This window comes from Melanotaenia boesemani, chromosome 15, assembly GCF_017639745.1.
Source record: "Melanotaenia boesemani isolate fMelBoe1 chromosome 15, fMelBoe1.pri, whole genome shotgun sequence".
Classification (NCBI taxonomy): Eukaryota; Metazoa; Chordata; class Actinopteri; order Atheriniformes; family Melanotaeniidae; genus Melanotaenia; species Melanotaenia boesemani.
The window spans coordinates 19,818,912-19,835,601 of NC_055696.1; the positions used below are offsets into that span (position 1 = coordinate 19,818,912).

A 16,690-nucleotide genomic window follows, 5' to 3' on the forward strand; every position below is an offset into this window, starting at 1 on the left:
GCTGCTGGCATTGAGCCCACATACCTTCCCCTCGGCTCTCAGAGCTCAACACTGAGGCCGGAGGATAATGGAGGAGGGGCGGTGACACTGCTGGGATCTTTAATTGGTACAAACAGCCATCATGAAGCTGCAGAGACTCCCTTCATCCACAGATCAGATGGAATTCCTCACTTCTTTATTTGCATGCTAAATAATGCCAGCATTCTTTTTAAAACAAGCCAACCATCTTTAGATTTAAATTCAGCATAAATAAAAATCCTTGGCACTTATAATGTACTAGGGATGCTTTTCTTTTAGTTTTTACTGTATTTGTGCATCAGAGTCATGAATAATTACCAAAACATCCCTTTCTGGACTTTCAGAGTATGGAGACAATTTGTTCCCAGGTTAGTTTGTAGGCAAAACCTGTTTCTGATAAACGCAGCACCTCCAGCACAGTTACATAATAAGAACATCTGATAATCCTTTTTATCAGTGATTTAATGTTAAATCTTTTATATTTGTGTTTTTGAGATACGTCTGTATCAAAAGCTCAGGAAGAAGTAAGCAGACTTTATCTATGGGGGTGTGATTTAGGAAGAAAAAGGTCTTTAAATTAAATAAATACAACTTTCAATGATCATGAGCATAACATAACATTACATAACAAAAACAAATCCAAAATGTAGAATCAGTGTGTAAAAAACTTCTACAAGATTTAACCTTTTAAAGTAGCACTATGTAACTGTCTCACTATAAAACTCTGTGTTTCTGACACTGATGGTACGGTTCACAGTTGTTTCTTCCAGCCTAGAGCATCATGTTTCAGCTAAGTTTAGCTTTAAGGCACCATGTCAGAAGCTAGCAACTGGATGTCAACACACCGGCCGTTTTGTACGTCGGTGTGGCCGATTCATCAAGAAACCCAAGAGGATGTTCTTGGAGAAAGAGAGGAAAAGAAAGAGACAGCAAGAGATAAGACAAGGGTCAACATCACACTGACTTATACTGGCAGAAGACATCTCAGAGAAGAGACAGGATGAAGATGATGCTGGATTAGTTGTTGTTAGGGGGCACCTCACTGAAAAAGCCTGACTCAAGAAATAATGGGCAGAAAATTATCTTCTATTTTTTAAGTCCTTATTTGGACATTTAATGTAAAATAACAACACCAATCATAATCTATCTATCTATCTATCTATCTATCTATCTATCTATCTATCTATCTATCTATCTATCTATCTATCTATCTATCTATCTATCTATCTATCTATCTATCTATCTATCTATCTATCCATCCATCCATCCATCCATCCATCCATCCATCTCCCAATGTGGTGCAGCGAAGGGGTCTGCTATTGACGTTAGCAGACCCTACTCTCGGAATCTCAGAATTATGAAACAACTGGAGCTCAGCATCAAACCAACAACCTTCCGGTCACTGGACGACCTGCTCTGCCACCTGAGCCATTATTACCAGCTGAGATGTTGTAGTGTAAAATGTATCCATCAGTGGGCAGAAGAGAAGTATCAGATTGTAAACAAAGTTCTGAGCAAAGTTTTTACCATGAGGTGATGCAAACTGTACGTATCAAATATGATATGCACAGCATTATTCTTCGTCTTGTCTCTTCTCTGAGATCTCTTCAGCCAGTAAAAGTCAGATAACATCCTCTTGGGTTTATTAGCTGAATCAACCATGGTGTGCAATCAAAACGGTGTGTTGATATCCAGTTGCTAGCATGTGACGCAGTACAGTAAAACTGAAGATTGCTGTAATTTGAAAAAATTGGGAAGTGGTTTCTCCCAACTTCTTTAGGATGCTATAAGGTACATAATAATAGTCACTGTACCAACATAGTTACATGGTGCTATTTTAAAGGGTTATTAAAGTTTTTGAATATCTCCCACACAGGGCCTCTGTGCATCCCCTTGCCGTCTTTAGTATGTTCACATTAATTAATTCTGCTCACCCTGCAGGTCCTCATCTCCTGCACACGCTCTGTTTTCTTTCTTGTTTTTCTCTGTGTAGTGCAAATGTGATTTGTTCTCAGTCAATAATGTTCACTGAAAGCATGCAAACATTAAATTTTAAACCTTGAAGGGCCTAACAATGTGGTGAAAAGTGATGAAAACCTCCAGAAAATGAGGTGAAGCGGAGCCTGCAACTAGAGGAAGATTGGGGATCCTCGATGATGACAGCCTGAATAACTCACAGGATGAGAATCTTCTCTTCTCTGAGAGGAGTGAAGCAGCTGCAGAGGATGAGGTCGACTCTGAGAGCAAATCTCCTCTAAATGAGATGGTGTCCTGCAGAGCAAACTGACACTAAACTGCCTTTTCTTAACGGAGGCTCTGACTGGACAAATTGGCCTGTGAGGGCTGAACTGTGGAGATCACACTGACTCAGCCTCCAGCTCCAAGAGGAAAAAACAAGTGTTTTAATCTATGCAGCAGAACTTAAAGATTTATTATTTGCAAAGAAGCTGGCTTTATTTCTTCTAGACAACAAACCTCAACAATTGTATAACAATTAAAAACGAGAAAGACAGGGTGCCTCCTGTTAGCTAAGAACAGGAAACTGAGGCTACAATTCACACAGCCTCACCAACACTGGACAATAGATGATGGCTCTTTAACAGGGGGTCCGCAGATGTCCTGTGGGGGGTTTCTTGAAGTTTTTGGTTGAATAGACAATTTTTTAAATAAATATATTTTACCTCACAAATTGAATATTAACCTGAATCCAGCATAGTAAATGGATAAATGGAGGCAGAGGATGATATGTTTTAGTTAGAAATGGACACATTTATCGACACACAGTGGCTGTCTCATGCTGGGAACCAGTTCATTCACAGTATGAAATGAACCTAGACCTGTCCCTTCAATCCTCCTACACACAAATAGGAGGACCCTGTTGCTTCTGTGCCAATCACAAGGCTGAATGTTACAAGCTAGCTCTGCTAGATTCGCTGTGATTCACCAGCTGTTACCTGCCATATGGACATTGGTATGAGCAAAAACTATAACTTTGTAACTTGACTAAAGCAATCCATGAGCACAAGAAAGGTACCCTGTACCTCAGGAACCACAGGTGAAAATGTAAGCGGTGAAAGGAAACCTGCAGCTGATGTGGCACGATAAATGAGAAGAGTCAAGACCTGAAGTTTGGATTTACCATATCTGACTGATATTTTCTCTAAACTAACATAGAGCTAGCATTTCTACATCTGTTTAGGGGTCCGTGGCCTGAAAAATGTTGAAAACCTCTACAATAGAAGATGGAGAAACGTTGCTGGTCTGATGAGTCTCCATTTCAGGTCCACATTCAGATACTAGGCTCAGAATTTGGTGGACACATTATGAAAACATGGATCCATCCTGCCTTGGATCAACGCTTCAGGCTGCTGCTGGTGTAATGGTGGGGGGGATATTTTCTTGGCCCACTTTGGGCCCCTTAGTACCAACGTGGCCTGGTTTAACCAGCACAGTCTATCTGAGTATTGTTGCTGACCATGTCCATCCTTTTATGACCACAGTGTAGCATCTTTTGATGGCTACTTCCAGCAGGATAAAGCACCATGTCACAAAGCTCAGATCATCTCCACCTGCTTTCTAGAACATGACAATAAGTTCACTGGACTCCAACGGCCTCCACAGTCCCCAGATCTCAGTCCAGTAGAGCAGCTTTGGGATGTGGTGGAACGGGAGATTCTCATCATGGATGCAGCCGACAAACCTGAGGTAACTGTGTGATGCTGTCATGTCAATATGGAGCAAAACGTCTGAGGAAGGTTTCCAACACCTTCTTCAATCTATCACACCAAGAGGTAGAATAGAATAGAATAGAAATACTTTATTAATTCCTTTGGAGAGTCCTCAGGGAAATTTGGGTACCAGCAGCAATACAAGACCAACAGTAAAGCAGTACAAGCACAAGACACAATATGCAAAATAGAGGCAACAAGGTGCAAGAAAAGCACAAATAGAATGCAATAAATAACAATAAGATAAGTTAAATAAAACAATAAAAACAATAAAATAAAAACAATATAAACAAAATAAGACAGTTCTGGAGTTAAAACGTGTCCAACCTTAGAAGGTGGACCTGCAAGGTGAGTTTATAGCCAACAGGTGCTTATGTGATGCCAGTAAGGAGGTTCATATCAGATGTCCGTGGAGCTTTTGTTTGCACATGTGGCCTATCATAGATCTGCAGAATGACTGTAGAATAACAACCATTCAGACCTGAGACCCGGTTAAAAACATCTGTCAGTATTTTAAAAACTTCACACTTTCATTTTGCTTCTGCTTTAATTGTTGTACTGGCCTTGATGCTCATCCATCTTGGAAAGAAAAAGGAAAAGAAAGGACTGAATGATTAAAGCGGTATCGATTAGATTTTGTTAGAGATTTTAAACTAGGATAAAGAAACATGACTGAAAAATTATTCAGTTTCAGTCCCTCATCACGTCTGTCGTTTAGTTTTTTACTGTTCAGACCTGAAGTATGGAAGTAAATTGAATTGTTTAGGGAAGCTTGAATTTTTAAACTCTTAACTATGTGGCTTAACTATTTTTAAAAGCCATGACAAGATAAAAGTTCTGTTTTAGAGTTTAGGAAAGTCATTGCCAGAGAGCAAACAGAATAGTACAGCCATGCTTTAACTTAATGTTATATGTTCAATTCATTCAATTGAATTTAGTTAATATTATTAATATAATTTAGTCATATTTAATTTAATTTTATTCTATAATTAATTCAGTTTAATTCAATAAGTCATATTCAGTCAATTTAAATTGATTTAAATTAATTCTCTTCAGTTAATTCAGTTATTTTTTTTAATTTAATTTAATTCATTTTAGTTCAATCAATCATATTCAATTCAGTACAATTCAATTTAGTTCCACTAGTTTTAATTTATTTTAATGAATTCAATTTAGTTTAAAAAAATCATATTCAATTTATTTCAGTTAAACTAATTCCATTAGATTTTGTTTAATTCAAATCAATTCATTCCAATTCAATTCAGTTTATTTTAGCTTAATTTGTATGAATGTAGCTTTATTGATCTCAAGGAAGTCTTACACAGTTCTATTGAATCCATTTTTTTGTGGTCCACTTAAAATCTAGTCAGAGCAGTTCCTTTATATAATCCATATTATTTCTATTTATAAAAACAATTTTCATACTGATAAAAATGACTTACCTTGCCAGGGTTTGAGATATTTGGTTTTTGATTAGGTGTGTAAAATATACAAATGTTTATTACTAGTAACACTGAATTGTAGAATAAAACCATACTTGTAATTTAATTTGTAACTTTTCTTGTTAGAATTTAAAAATGTAGATGCAAGTTGCAGTTATGTCCCTCTCCTAGCTCCATACCTTCAATTATTTCCTGCTAAGTATGAGACACTTAAGGTGCTAAAGATGCACAGAAACAAAAACAATATGCGGACATTGGGCAACATGCTGGTGCATCTTTTATTTATTTATCTTTTTAAAATAATTATTATTTTTATTAATGTCACCAGAGGGGCTCCTTAGGTTTATGACGATGTGTTGGACATTTTAACAGTTCCTCCGACCACGTGCAGTCCTGCTGAACAGCACAGGGAACCTCCATAACACCTCCCGACATCCTCCTTGGGGTTTTTACAGAAATTAGGCACGAAAGGTGTTTTATTTACTCTCGGTTCGATGTTTTCAACCAGCAGCTGAATTTGAGTCCTCGGCTTTGGGACCCGTCATCCTGAGTCGCCGGCGCTAGGACCCTTCGGACATCTTCCTCTCCTCTTTGTCTCCACTGGTCGGACCCTCCTCCTCTTCCTCCTCCTCCTCCTGCTGCTGCTGACCGTCCTCTGTGTAGCCTCATTCCGCGTCTCTCTCCATCCGCAGCGGTGTGGATGCTCGCAGGGACAGAAACATGGCCGTGAATCTCGCGCAGAACAGACTGGCCGTGCTGACCGCCTACCAGGACGTCATTGACGAGACCTCCGACACCGACTGGTGAGTCCCGCTCCTCTTTTCGCAGCTCCTTATTATTATTATTATTATTATTATTATTTATTTATTTTTGGTTGGTGCGCGCTGAGGATGCGCAGGGCAGGACTGGGACGCACCGTGCATCATCATCACCATCCTCATCATCTGGTGTAAAGTAGAGAAAACAGGTCCGACCTTCACCTGTCAGCAGGCAGGACTTCCCAGCAGCTGCAGCTTTGCCTTTTTCCTCATTAAGCTCCTCAATCAGCCGCGAGTTGCAGGGAGCTGAAGCCGGGAAGTGAGTTAGTTTGGCGCGAGCCGCACTGCAGAGTCCAGGACAGCTGGAGGAGACGCGCTTTGTTTGCAGCAGTTTCTCCTGCCTCCGCTCTGCCGGGACCAGGTTTACTCAGACAGCTGGAAGCAATTTCAGGGGGTTCTGTAGCATGGTGCGCGACGTGAGCGCGTTCATGTGCGTCTGTGCGCGCGCTTATGGATGTGTGTGTGTGTGTGTGGCCTAGTCCAAGAATAATGATGAGCCCCAGCATCCCCAATCAAGGCTAGAGGAAAGAGGGGCGAGGCCGGTGGGAGGGGAGAGGGGTGTTGGCCTCCAGCATGATCATCATCCTCCTCCTCCTCCTCCTCATCATCAGTCTTTGTGGGTTTTCCTGAGAGTGAAAAAATGACCAGACATGCTGCAGTTGTTGCTCATGTTGTGCAGATTTTCTGTAAATTTGAGGCAAATTTGGACGACGTGAGATAAAGTTATTTAACCACTTCCTCACCAGGCCTACTTTTTTCTGCCTTCTGTCTGAAATAACATCTCCAAAATAAATTAAGTACATCTTCACAACTACAAGGGCTGTATTGTATAATCTTGGTCTCTACAGAAAGCTGAGACATGTGAGATTACTACAGACGTGTTAGAATCAACATATGTGTTACTGTGTCAGAGTAATTTCACCTGGAACACAGTAGAAAATGTAAATGTTACCTCCTCCTAAAAGAAAACCACATTACTGTCAGTGGAAACCAGAAGATAGCAGCCCAATTCATCTAGGAATGAGTAAAGTAGTCCTAGGAGCAAGTAAAGTAATCCTAGGCATTAGTGAAGTAATCCTAGGAATGAGTAAAGTAATACTAGGAATGAGGGAAGTAATATCTGATGAGGAACTGTGCTACAGTAGAAGGTAAAAAGTGAACCTGAGCAGGTTTCCAGGTGTTTAATAGAGGTGTTATGCAGGAAAATATCTCAGGAAGCCATCAGCCGATGATGATGATGGACACCTCATCACTGGCAGAGTCAGGAGGATCCAGGGATAGCCCCCACATTCACCTTAGAAACATCATGAGGATCAAGAAAGAAGTGAAGCCCAAGATAGTCTATGATAGGAAGAGTGAATCCTTCACTATAAAACCTCCCCCATTTCCATGGAAACCAGCAGGACCTTCATCAATAATTTCAATCAAAGGCAGAGCCTTGTTCTCATGTTTTTCTTACATTCCCATATAACTGCTTGGGGTTTGAACTGTGTTTGGTTTCAGTGCCAATGCTTGGTAGAGTCTTTGAGCTGAGTTTCTCCTCATCATGATGTTATGCTACACATTAGCATTGATGTTTCCTGCTAGTCGTGATGTTATGCTACATGTTAGCATTGCTGCTTCCTGGTGTCTGCAACCATCTTCTGTTCTCCATGGATATCATGCTGGGGGCTCTAGTCAATAAGAGGTTAAATGGTTCAGAAAGAAAACACTGAAGCTAAAGGAGCTGGGAAGGCCGTTTTTAGCACAGAACATGAACGTTTCAGGTGAACTCCTAAGAACTGCGTCCTTCCTTCTTCTTCTGTTTGTGTTTGACAGAAACTAAAAAGAGGAAATGCATATTTGTGTTGAAGGAGCTGCTGTCGTTTTAGGAGGTCATATTTGACTGTAAGTTAAACTGTAACTGTCCTCGATCAATCGGGTCAGTGGAGGCTGTTACACCTCCTGTTTTTAACTGTTTGGAGTCAAACTCCGTGTTTAATATGAAACACAAACCGCCTGTTGTTGGTCACCAGTATGAGGTCAGATCCCCTTTCATACGTTAAGCAGTTCTTCTTCCAGTTTCTATTTCTTCTGGTTTTGGTTCCACATTTGGGATGTTCCTGCTTACTGATTTTCTTTGCCTTCTGTTGCCTTTTGGGAAATAAGTATTATTAATGAAAACAACATTAAAATTATATTATAGTTTAGTTCCAACCTGAATGCATACAAAAACACATGGAGACCACTGTGGTTTTGTATTTGTGCTGCAGAAGAAGTCAGTTCTGAAGGCCGCTGGAGGTAGTTTGGAGTCCGAGAGTGGGTTAGCACCTGCTAGTAATTCATTATTGCCACCACAAGGTGGCGTTAATTTACCAAACTGTTTGTCAACCAGCATGTGGTTGGATGTTAATGAAGTACAAATATAAGACATACTGGACAGATTCAGCTAAAAAGTGGATCAGGTTTGAACATCAAAGTAAAAACAGAAATCAGACTGAATAAATTTATCGTGGCTCCATTGTTTACTTGCAGTAAATAAGCTGTTTTCGGTCTTGGCCAATCGATGAGCTGGATTTTTTCTTCTTTCCTGTTGGTCAGGGGTTGTTTTGGAAATATCTGCCCCCAGTTTAGTCTGGCTTTCCACCCAGTCTGAGCTGTGGATTCTGTATTGACTTTTTTGTTTTAGCTTGTCTTTTGTTTGAATGCTTTTGTGGTTGTTATTAGTTTTTGTACTATTTATTTATTTTACTTGCTACTAAGCCTATATTCAGCACTTTGGTCAGTGGTTGCTGCTGTTTTTTTTAAAGTGCTTTTTAAATAAAGTTGGCTTGGCTTGGTTAGCAAGGAGTAGTTGGAACTGCATGACGTTGTCCAGGTGGTTTGGTCCACTTCAGTAAAACGCAGTGTGAAAGCAAACAAAGCCAAAGGAAGGTGAGGCATTTCATGACTATCCTGGGGTGAATGCACCATAAAGGCTACATCATGGAGCTGGAACCAATTTAGTTTTTTAAGCTGTTTTCCATAAAGACAGAATTATTCCAAGAAATGTTTGCGTCCACACAAAAACTCTGAAAACTGTGTCTGAAAGAAATACACCAAAAACAGAGAAGAAGCCACAGAGCATGCTCGGAAGCTCACGCGATGTAAACAAAAACGAAGAAGATGATGGTTGAGAATCAAACTAAATACCAGGAGTTGTGAACACCATGTCATGCTTTGAACGTAGGGCTGTAATCCTCCAGTGTTGTAGCTGGTGGCAGGTTTGCACATGCAGGTTAAGGGAGAGGCGGAGCTATGACATCATCAGTTCAGGAAAGATGTGCATGGGTTGTAAACAGGGATATGAAACTGTGCTAAGCAGTTACACCTAAACTGATTTCCGTGTGGACATGTCCTTAATGGGCAAGTAACGGTGCTAGCAGCGTGGTGTTAGCTAACACTGAAGTTGCTTACTCTTCAGCCAGTTGTCAGAGTATTTATTCTTGAAAGGCTCATCCCAAGTCTTTGGATAAAAAAACAAGTTTTTTCTGATTATTTCATACATTGCTGTGAATCTTGATGAAAAAATATAAATAACGCAGAAACAGAACAGAACATTTAACCCTTTAATTTCAAGACCAGTGTCTAAGACCTTTTTCATCACTTTATGGTAAAATCTTTGGCCAAAACCCTGTTTGTACGCAATCTGATATTTGTATTCTGCCCCCTGGTACACATTTTACAGTACAATATGTTTTACATCACATAGGAATAAACAGTAAATATACAAAAACCCCTTTTTTTAAAAGTTTTTTACATTTCGTTAAAAGGCCAAAAAAAGACCAGATTTTAAAAATTGTCATTTTCTCCCCATTTTTTCTTGAGCTGGGCTTTAAAGAGTTTAAAGATCCTTATTTGAAGGTTTAACTGGGTGTCATGAAGATAACGTGTCTGATAATGTGTACGAAAAAGCAGTCAAACTGGATTAGAGCTGGAAGTCAATTTAAAGAGAAGAATTCTGGCTTTTTAATCCGCAGACTTGTCTTATATCTCAAAGCTTTTATCAAGGAAGGCATCAGAAGATTAAAGAATAATGAAATAATGTTAGTTAGAACTGTCTAAATGATTAAGAGAGTTCCAGATTTGGGAGATTTCAAACACCGTGCGCTTTGCCAAATGTGGAGATTAGAGGTGATTTCTGCAGAGCTGTTGGAAGGTATTAAACGTTACTTTAACAGATAGATGCAGAGTGATTAACCTGAGTGCTTTACCTAAACTTACACAATGTCTTATACTTAAGCTTAATGTCTGTAGATGCAGGGTAAAATGCAGAGTAATATGAGAAAAACTGTTAGGTAATAGAGCAAGTCAACACAACTGCGGATGTGGTGATGGGTTTAATGACAGTTTGGTTCATCCAGATCTGATCAGCAATAAAAGCCGAAGCTCTGGGACTAATTTTCATCACTATTCTGGGATCTGTTTGTGTCACAGCAGTCTGACATGGAGCTCTCCGGGGAGGCAGAACATCATCATTATCTGCTGGTTCTGCTGTTGATCCCGACATGAAGTGATGCTCATAGTCCCTCCCGGCTTCTCCAAACTGTAAAAGTGTGAATGAGGTCTCTGTTGCTGTGTCACGTGACGCAGAGCTGCAGACAGCCATGCCCATCCTTTCCTTCGGCTCAGATGTTTGCTTGTTGAGCGCAGAGACGATGCTCGGGGCCTCAGGCCTGCCCCCGTTTTTCACACTTGACGAGATCCAAACAAAGCCAGAGACTTCCAATCACCGCTGACCCCAAACAACATCCCAACACCCCATGCACGCCCTCCTCCACCCTCTGCCCTACTGTCTTCCTTTCTATGTCTAAATACAGTCAGTTCAGCTGCAGTCTGGTACCAGTTCAGAGCATTAAAAATCCCGTTTGGAGGAACAGGTTGAGTTTTGGCTCGGTAAAGAATCATTCCTCATTCAACTGTGTCTTTCAGCTGCAGCAGCTTCACGTAGTCTTAAAGTGACGTCAGCAAGGACAGAAAAGCACTGAATGACCTCTGAGTGGGAAAAATGAGGAGAAGCTGCTGTGCAGCACAGACTCAGGAAGACGTCTGAAGTTCCTTTTTCCAAACTTTGAAAGATTAAAGAGAAACAAACCAAATGGACTGATACCTCATAGAGCGGTGTTTCTCAGTCCTGGCCCTCAGGCTCCCCTTCCCACCTCATCTCAGTCCTCATTCTCAGTCCTGGTCCTGGTCCCCCTTCCCTGCATGTTTTGTATGTTTCTGTACTTATCACACCTGAATGACATAGGTGGCTCATTAAGAGGCTTTTAAAGACCTCAATGAGGAGGTCCTTTAATCTGAATCAAGTGTGTTGGAGTAGGAAAACATCTAAAACATGCAGGGCAGGAGGTCATGAGGCCCTGTACGGAGAAACACCTGGAATCAGAGCTCTGGCTCTAGCTCGCTTGGTCTTTTTCTCAGTTTTTATTTCACCCACCTGAATGGATGTTTTAGGTATGAGCAGAGTGGGTAGAAACCTGAATCCCTTAAAATCCTGATTCTGCAAAAACCATCACGAAACTCAGACCAGAAAAACTTTAGGACCTGCAGACTCGGTTATGACGGTTATGATCATTGTGTGAGGACGAGGGATGTCAAGATTACAGATTTTTTTGGTAAGATCATTGTCACAGAAAAATATCCTGATTTTACAAATAACACTATTATTCTGCGTATGTGTAAAACCACACCAACCCTCATCATAGCTCTTTAAGTTTTATTTATTTCCATCTTTTGATGGCCACGTAACTAAATCATATAACAAGAAGTAAGCAAACATCCTCTCTGCTGCGTAAAGGATAAATAAATCCCACATATGAACACATGGAAAGCTACAGGACCTCTAGCTGGACTTCTTTCTGGAAACTACATTATATAAATGGTTTTGAACATTTCTTTAGACAGCAGGAAGCTAGCTTTGACATCCAGCTGTCCTTTAGCAGAGTAGCTGCTGTTTGACACATAAATAATCCTGGAACAGTAGAAATAAAGAAAGTTCCACATATCTGGTTTCTGCTATGGACTATGACCATTGCACACTAACCCTAAAAGCCATGGACCTCATGCTGGGTCCATTATGTTTGAACAGCAAAACTGTCCGTCACAAAAGACTTATTTTTTTTATTTTTAATCAAACAAATGTAGAATATGCGTGTAATGTAACGTTCAGTGACCTCGTCACGTTGTGCTGTCTCTGTGGTTTCTGACTAAAAAACAAGCCAACATTTCTATAAAAAAAATTTAATGAAAATAAATTAAAATAAACTAATTTTGGGACTAAGACAGGATTATCTTATATTATCCTTTTGTAGTTTTAAAACAACAAAAAACTTCACATCACCTCCCTGAAAACAAAGTAAGCAGAGGTTTTCATTGCTCTCCTCAGACACATATGAAGACGGGATAAAAGATGGGCTTTAGTGAAGGTTGGGTCTACGTTGTCCCGTTTAGCAGCGCTCCTGCTGTCATGTGACCTCCTGACCTCCTCCAAATGTTGAGGAAGCCGCTAACTCGACAATTCTGACTCTTCATGTTTGTAGTTTGACAAAGGAGGAAAATGTTGGTCAGATGGGTCGAGCTGTAGACTGTTAAGTCAGACAAAGATCCTGCAGGTTTGTGGTGTTCAGACATTTTTTAACTACTGACACTTTTTTTTCTTGGTTCTGCTCGGCTCGCTGTTGAAAACAAATTTTTGTTTGTTTACGCCCGAGGAAGCTTTCAGTCCACGCTCAGGTCTGGATTCAAGGTCGGCCACATACAGAGGAGCTGCTGAGGTCAGCGGAAAAGTACTGCTGATATAAACAGCCAGCGGGGGGATCATGGTTGGCCTCCAGACCTGCAGATGAAAGCAGGACCTTTCACACTCCGAATGAGGGCTGAAACCAGCAGATTTACATCCACCTGAATGAAAATGTTCATGTCTCTGTAATAATCCAAACATCATCATAGATCTGCAGAATCATAAGTCAGAATATGATGCTGACACTTTTCCAGAAGCTCAAAAGCATCCAGACCAGACAGGAACTAAAAGGCTGCAGAGGTGCCTCATCCTGATGTCTGACAGCAGATCTGAGAGTCATGATCATCAATTCTAGCCTCTAATTTACAGTAAATCAATTTTCAATTCATTTAAGAGCTGGGTTAGCGTAATAAATGACAAACAAGCTGCTTTTTCTGGGTTTAAATAAACTTCAGGGCAGGTCATCGCTGATATTTGCAAAAAACCTTCGGCCTTTTCATCTATCACTTAATGCAATAATAACATTAGAAGTAAAATCCGGTTTAAAAACAGTTAACGGGATCGGTGCTGTTAATTTTCCTCCTGAGTCGACAGCAGCGTTAGTTATTAACCGCAGTATGAACCAGGAACAACAGTCACCCGTCCACGCCTCAGAAAACAGCCGTGGTGTCGGCCCTCTGACCGACTATCTGGGTCGCATCAAGCTGAAAACAAGCATTTATTTTATATCAGCAACAAACCGTAAAACCTGGTTTCTGCATGATTGTTTCTCATATAGTGTGTGAGATTTTATCTGTTCACCACTTGTCCCTTACACGTTTGTTTTTATTTATCCTGATTTACTCTTTTTGCTTTAGTTTACTGTTGCTATGGTAACCTTGCTACACCTACTATCGACTATGTTTGTGTTTGCTTTTGTGTTTCAGATGTGATTAACTATTTCAAGTTGGATTAAAGCAAACAGACATTAATTAGTTAACCCTTAAACTTTGATTTGGCCTTTATAAGAGCCGAAAAACAGATATAATCATCTACTACAGTAGATTCCAGTCCTCTAGGGACACAAACTTGGTTTATGTGAGTGGATCATTAATAGGCTTGCATAGAACTTGACAAGCTGGTGTGTAGGAGCAGGAAACCACAAGTGTTTCACATATGACCTAATGTGGTTTGACACATGAGAAACATATTTTGCACATGTGAAATGTGCAATATATATAAAATATACATGTGATATAAAATATCACATGTAAACCCGTGTAAATTCCCACGTGAAACCCATATAATAATGTGAAACTTGTGGTTTTGTACAGCCATTTACATGCTAAATAACATGAAATGTGACCAAATAAAACCACACAGGTTTCACGATTCCCATAAAAATCTACCAAAACCTTGTTTCCCATGTGCAAACATGTGAAACACATGTGAAAAAAAAAAACAAAAAACACAGGATCACATGTGAAATACCCATGTTTGTCTTTAGGTGAGCATCTAGACCTGCAGGACAGTGGTGTTGAGGACCAGAGCTGGATTTCCCTGATCTACTTTTAAACATAATAAAACAGAACTTTGGGGTTTATTTTCAACTCTTGCTCAAAGTTTAGACCTAAATGTTCACAAAACTCAGCTGTTGGTGAATTTCAGTGCAAACATGAATGTTTGGAAATGATCTTGTTGCGGGTAGTGACCATGCATCCTGACAGGGAGAGTTGTTTTGTTGGAGTTTACTCAGGCATAGTAACAGACACCAACTTGTTGACACTTGGGCTGCAATGATTAGTCAACTTTGTTGACAATAGTCAACAATAAAAATAGTCCACAATCTCGGGGAAACGTAAACTTCAGTTGTCTGAACGTGAAAGCTCGACACACAACGTGCTTTGTTCTGGTGTTAAAGGAACAGACGGATTTTCATTCAAATGTCTAATTGAACTGAAGAAGAAAATTATGACGTGATTGTGTGAAATTCTCTAAATCATTTGGTGGCAGAATTCGTGACTTCAGCAAATAGTGAATCATTGAATTTGTGATCGGACTTTATGTCCACATTAGTTGTTGTCCTTCCCAGAATTTGATCAGCTCGTGTGTCTTTGGTAAAAGTCAAGCTTATCAGTAGATCCGTAGATTCTACTTCCTGAAGCTGATGTTGGCCTCCGGCTTTCTGAACATGGCCACTCTCCTCCTCTTCCTCTTCGTCTCCACAGCAGACCTGCCTGAACGTGTTAATCTGTCCGTAAAGCAGCCGGTAGATGTTCTGTGCTTGCTGACTAATATAGAACGGGGTCAGTAGTACAACATGCAGAAGACCAGGCTGCCGTAGAAAACACTCCGGCATCTTCCAGCAGCCTTCGCTGCTCATTCACTCACTGATTTAACCACCGTTTTCATTTCTTGGAATTCTCTTTAAACGTGAGCTTCTACCAGTTTCATTTATCATCAGTTCTTCTTTCCTTTGTCCTGACAAACCTCATTGCGTGCATCTGCTGTAGGTATCAGTTCACCAGCAGTTTGACAGCTGACCCGGTCGTTGCTCTTCTTTCCTCCCTTTCTCTTCCTCCTCCTTCACTTATCTGATTACTTATTCCTCCTCCTCCAGCAGTTCACATTTATATTTAGGAACTTAGCTGATGCTGTGAGGATTCAGCTCCTCTGGAATCAGCTTAAATAAATCATGTCCGCTACATTACAAACAGCAGTGAGCAGCTGGATCTGATTGGCTGAGCTGGAAGTGAGGATATTCAGCAGATATGTAAAAAAAGAAAGTAGAAAAACAGGCAAAAGATTTATCCGCTTTTCTGTCCCAAGGCGAGTCACAGCTGCCTTTAAATGCTTTAAAACTTGGTATAAAATAAAAATGTGTGAATTTTTCACATAAATATCGGGGGTGGGGGGGAGGCCCTCCTGACAGCGTTGACGTTTGAAGGACATAGTCTGAAAAGCAGGAAGTCCATAGCTCTGTGGCACCGTCTACTTTTATATAACCTGGTCTGCTGGAGTGAAACCGCTCCACAGAGGAAGAGAGGCTTTCAGAGTTATGAAACCAGATGCAGAGGTGTAGCGTGGATTCAGCCAATCATTGGACAGTGCATGTGCAGGTATAACATGCACGCTCTCCTCTGATTTACCGAGTTAGCGCTCATCTTACAGGTGCATGCTGAGCTCTAACTGGACATACCCGTCTTCTTTTAATCAGCAGTTGAGATTGATTGTAAGTCTCCAGATTTACACTTTTTTATTATTTCTTTTACTATATTTTCATAAAAACCTGCAAAACAAAATGAACTTGCACGTTTTTCCATCCACTACTTTTGTGTGATTATTAACAATTAGCTCACTGCAGAGGTGCAACAGCAGATATCAACAATACATCTCAGATTCAACCTGATACCCCCAGTTTACCACCTCTGACAAAGAAATTTTGCCCTATTTAACCCCTTAACACCAGAACTTATTTACAATTTATACACAAAAAAACTAAATAATTACTAAAAACATATAAAGGAAAAATAAAAATAAAACAACTGGAATAAATTAAAATACAGCCGAAATTAGTTATTAAATAAAATTACAAATTATGGTAAATAAATAAAAATAAATCAATACAATAAAAGAAATAGAATTAAAAAAAAAAGGTAGGAAACAATTTGTTGCTAATTTGCTAAAAATGACCCTGTGGGCTTGTAACATCTCTTTCATCTGCATCATATCCGTGCACATGATTTTTATGGCAACAAAAACACGCTGGTGAACCTTCCTTCAAAAAGAACATAGATAGAAATTAATATTTTCTCATATTTGATAAAACCGTAACATGACATATCAACCGTATCATGAACTCAGCTCCTCCGTGTCCAGTTTGCAAAAATCTGTCACACCTGCGAAAAACAACCAATCAGAGCCAGGACCAGCCTCTTTGTATAG

At 40.1% G+C, this 16,690-nt stretch overlaps 1 protein-coding gene across 5 annotated transcripts in view; it reads left to right on the top strand.

The window, feature by feature from the left end:
- Nucleotides 1-5,659: 5,659 nt before the first annotated feature.
- The window catches only part of dbn1 (drebrin 1), a 134,710-nt gene continuing 123,679 nt past the window's right edge, over nt 5,660-16,690 (top strand). For 2 of the 5 annotated variants that reach the window (XM_042007753.1, XM_042007751.1), the window contains exon 1: nt 5,662-5,991. In XM_042007753.1, coding sequence (XP_041863687.1) covers nt 5,909-5,991 — 83 coding nt within the window. In that variant the 5' untranslated portion in view covers nt 5,662-5,908. Of the gene's footprint in view, nt 5,992-16,690 lie in introns of all 5 variants that reach the window. The other 3 variants (XM_042007750.1, XM_042007752.1, XM_042007754.1) reach the window with 3 other exon arrangements.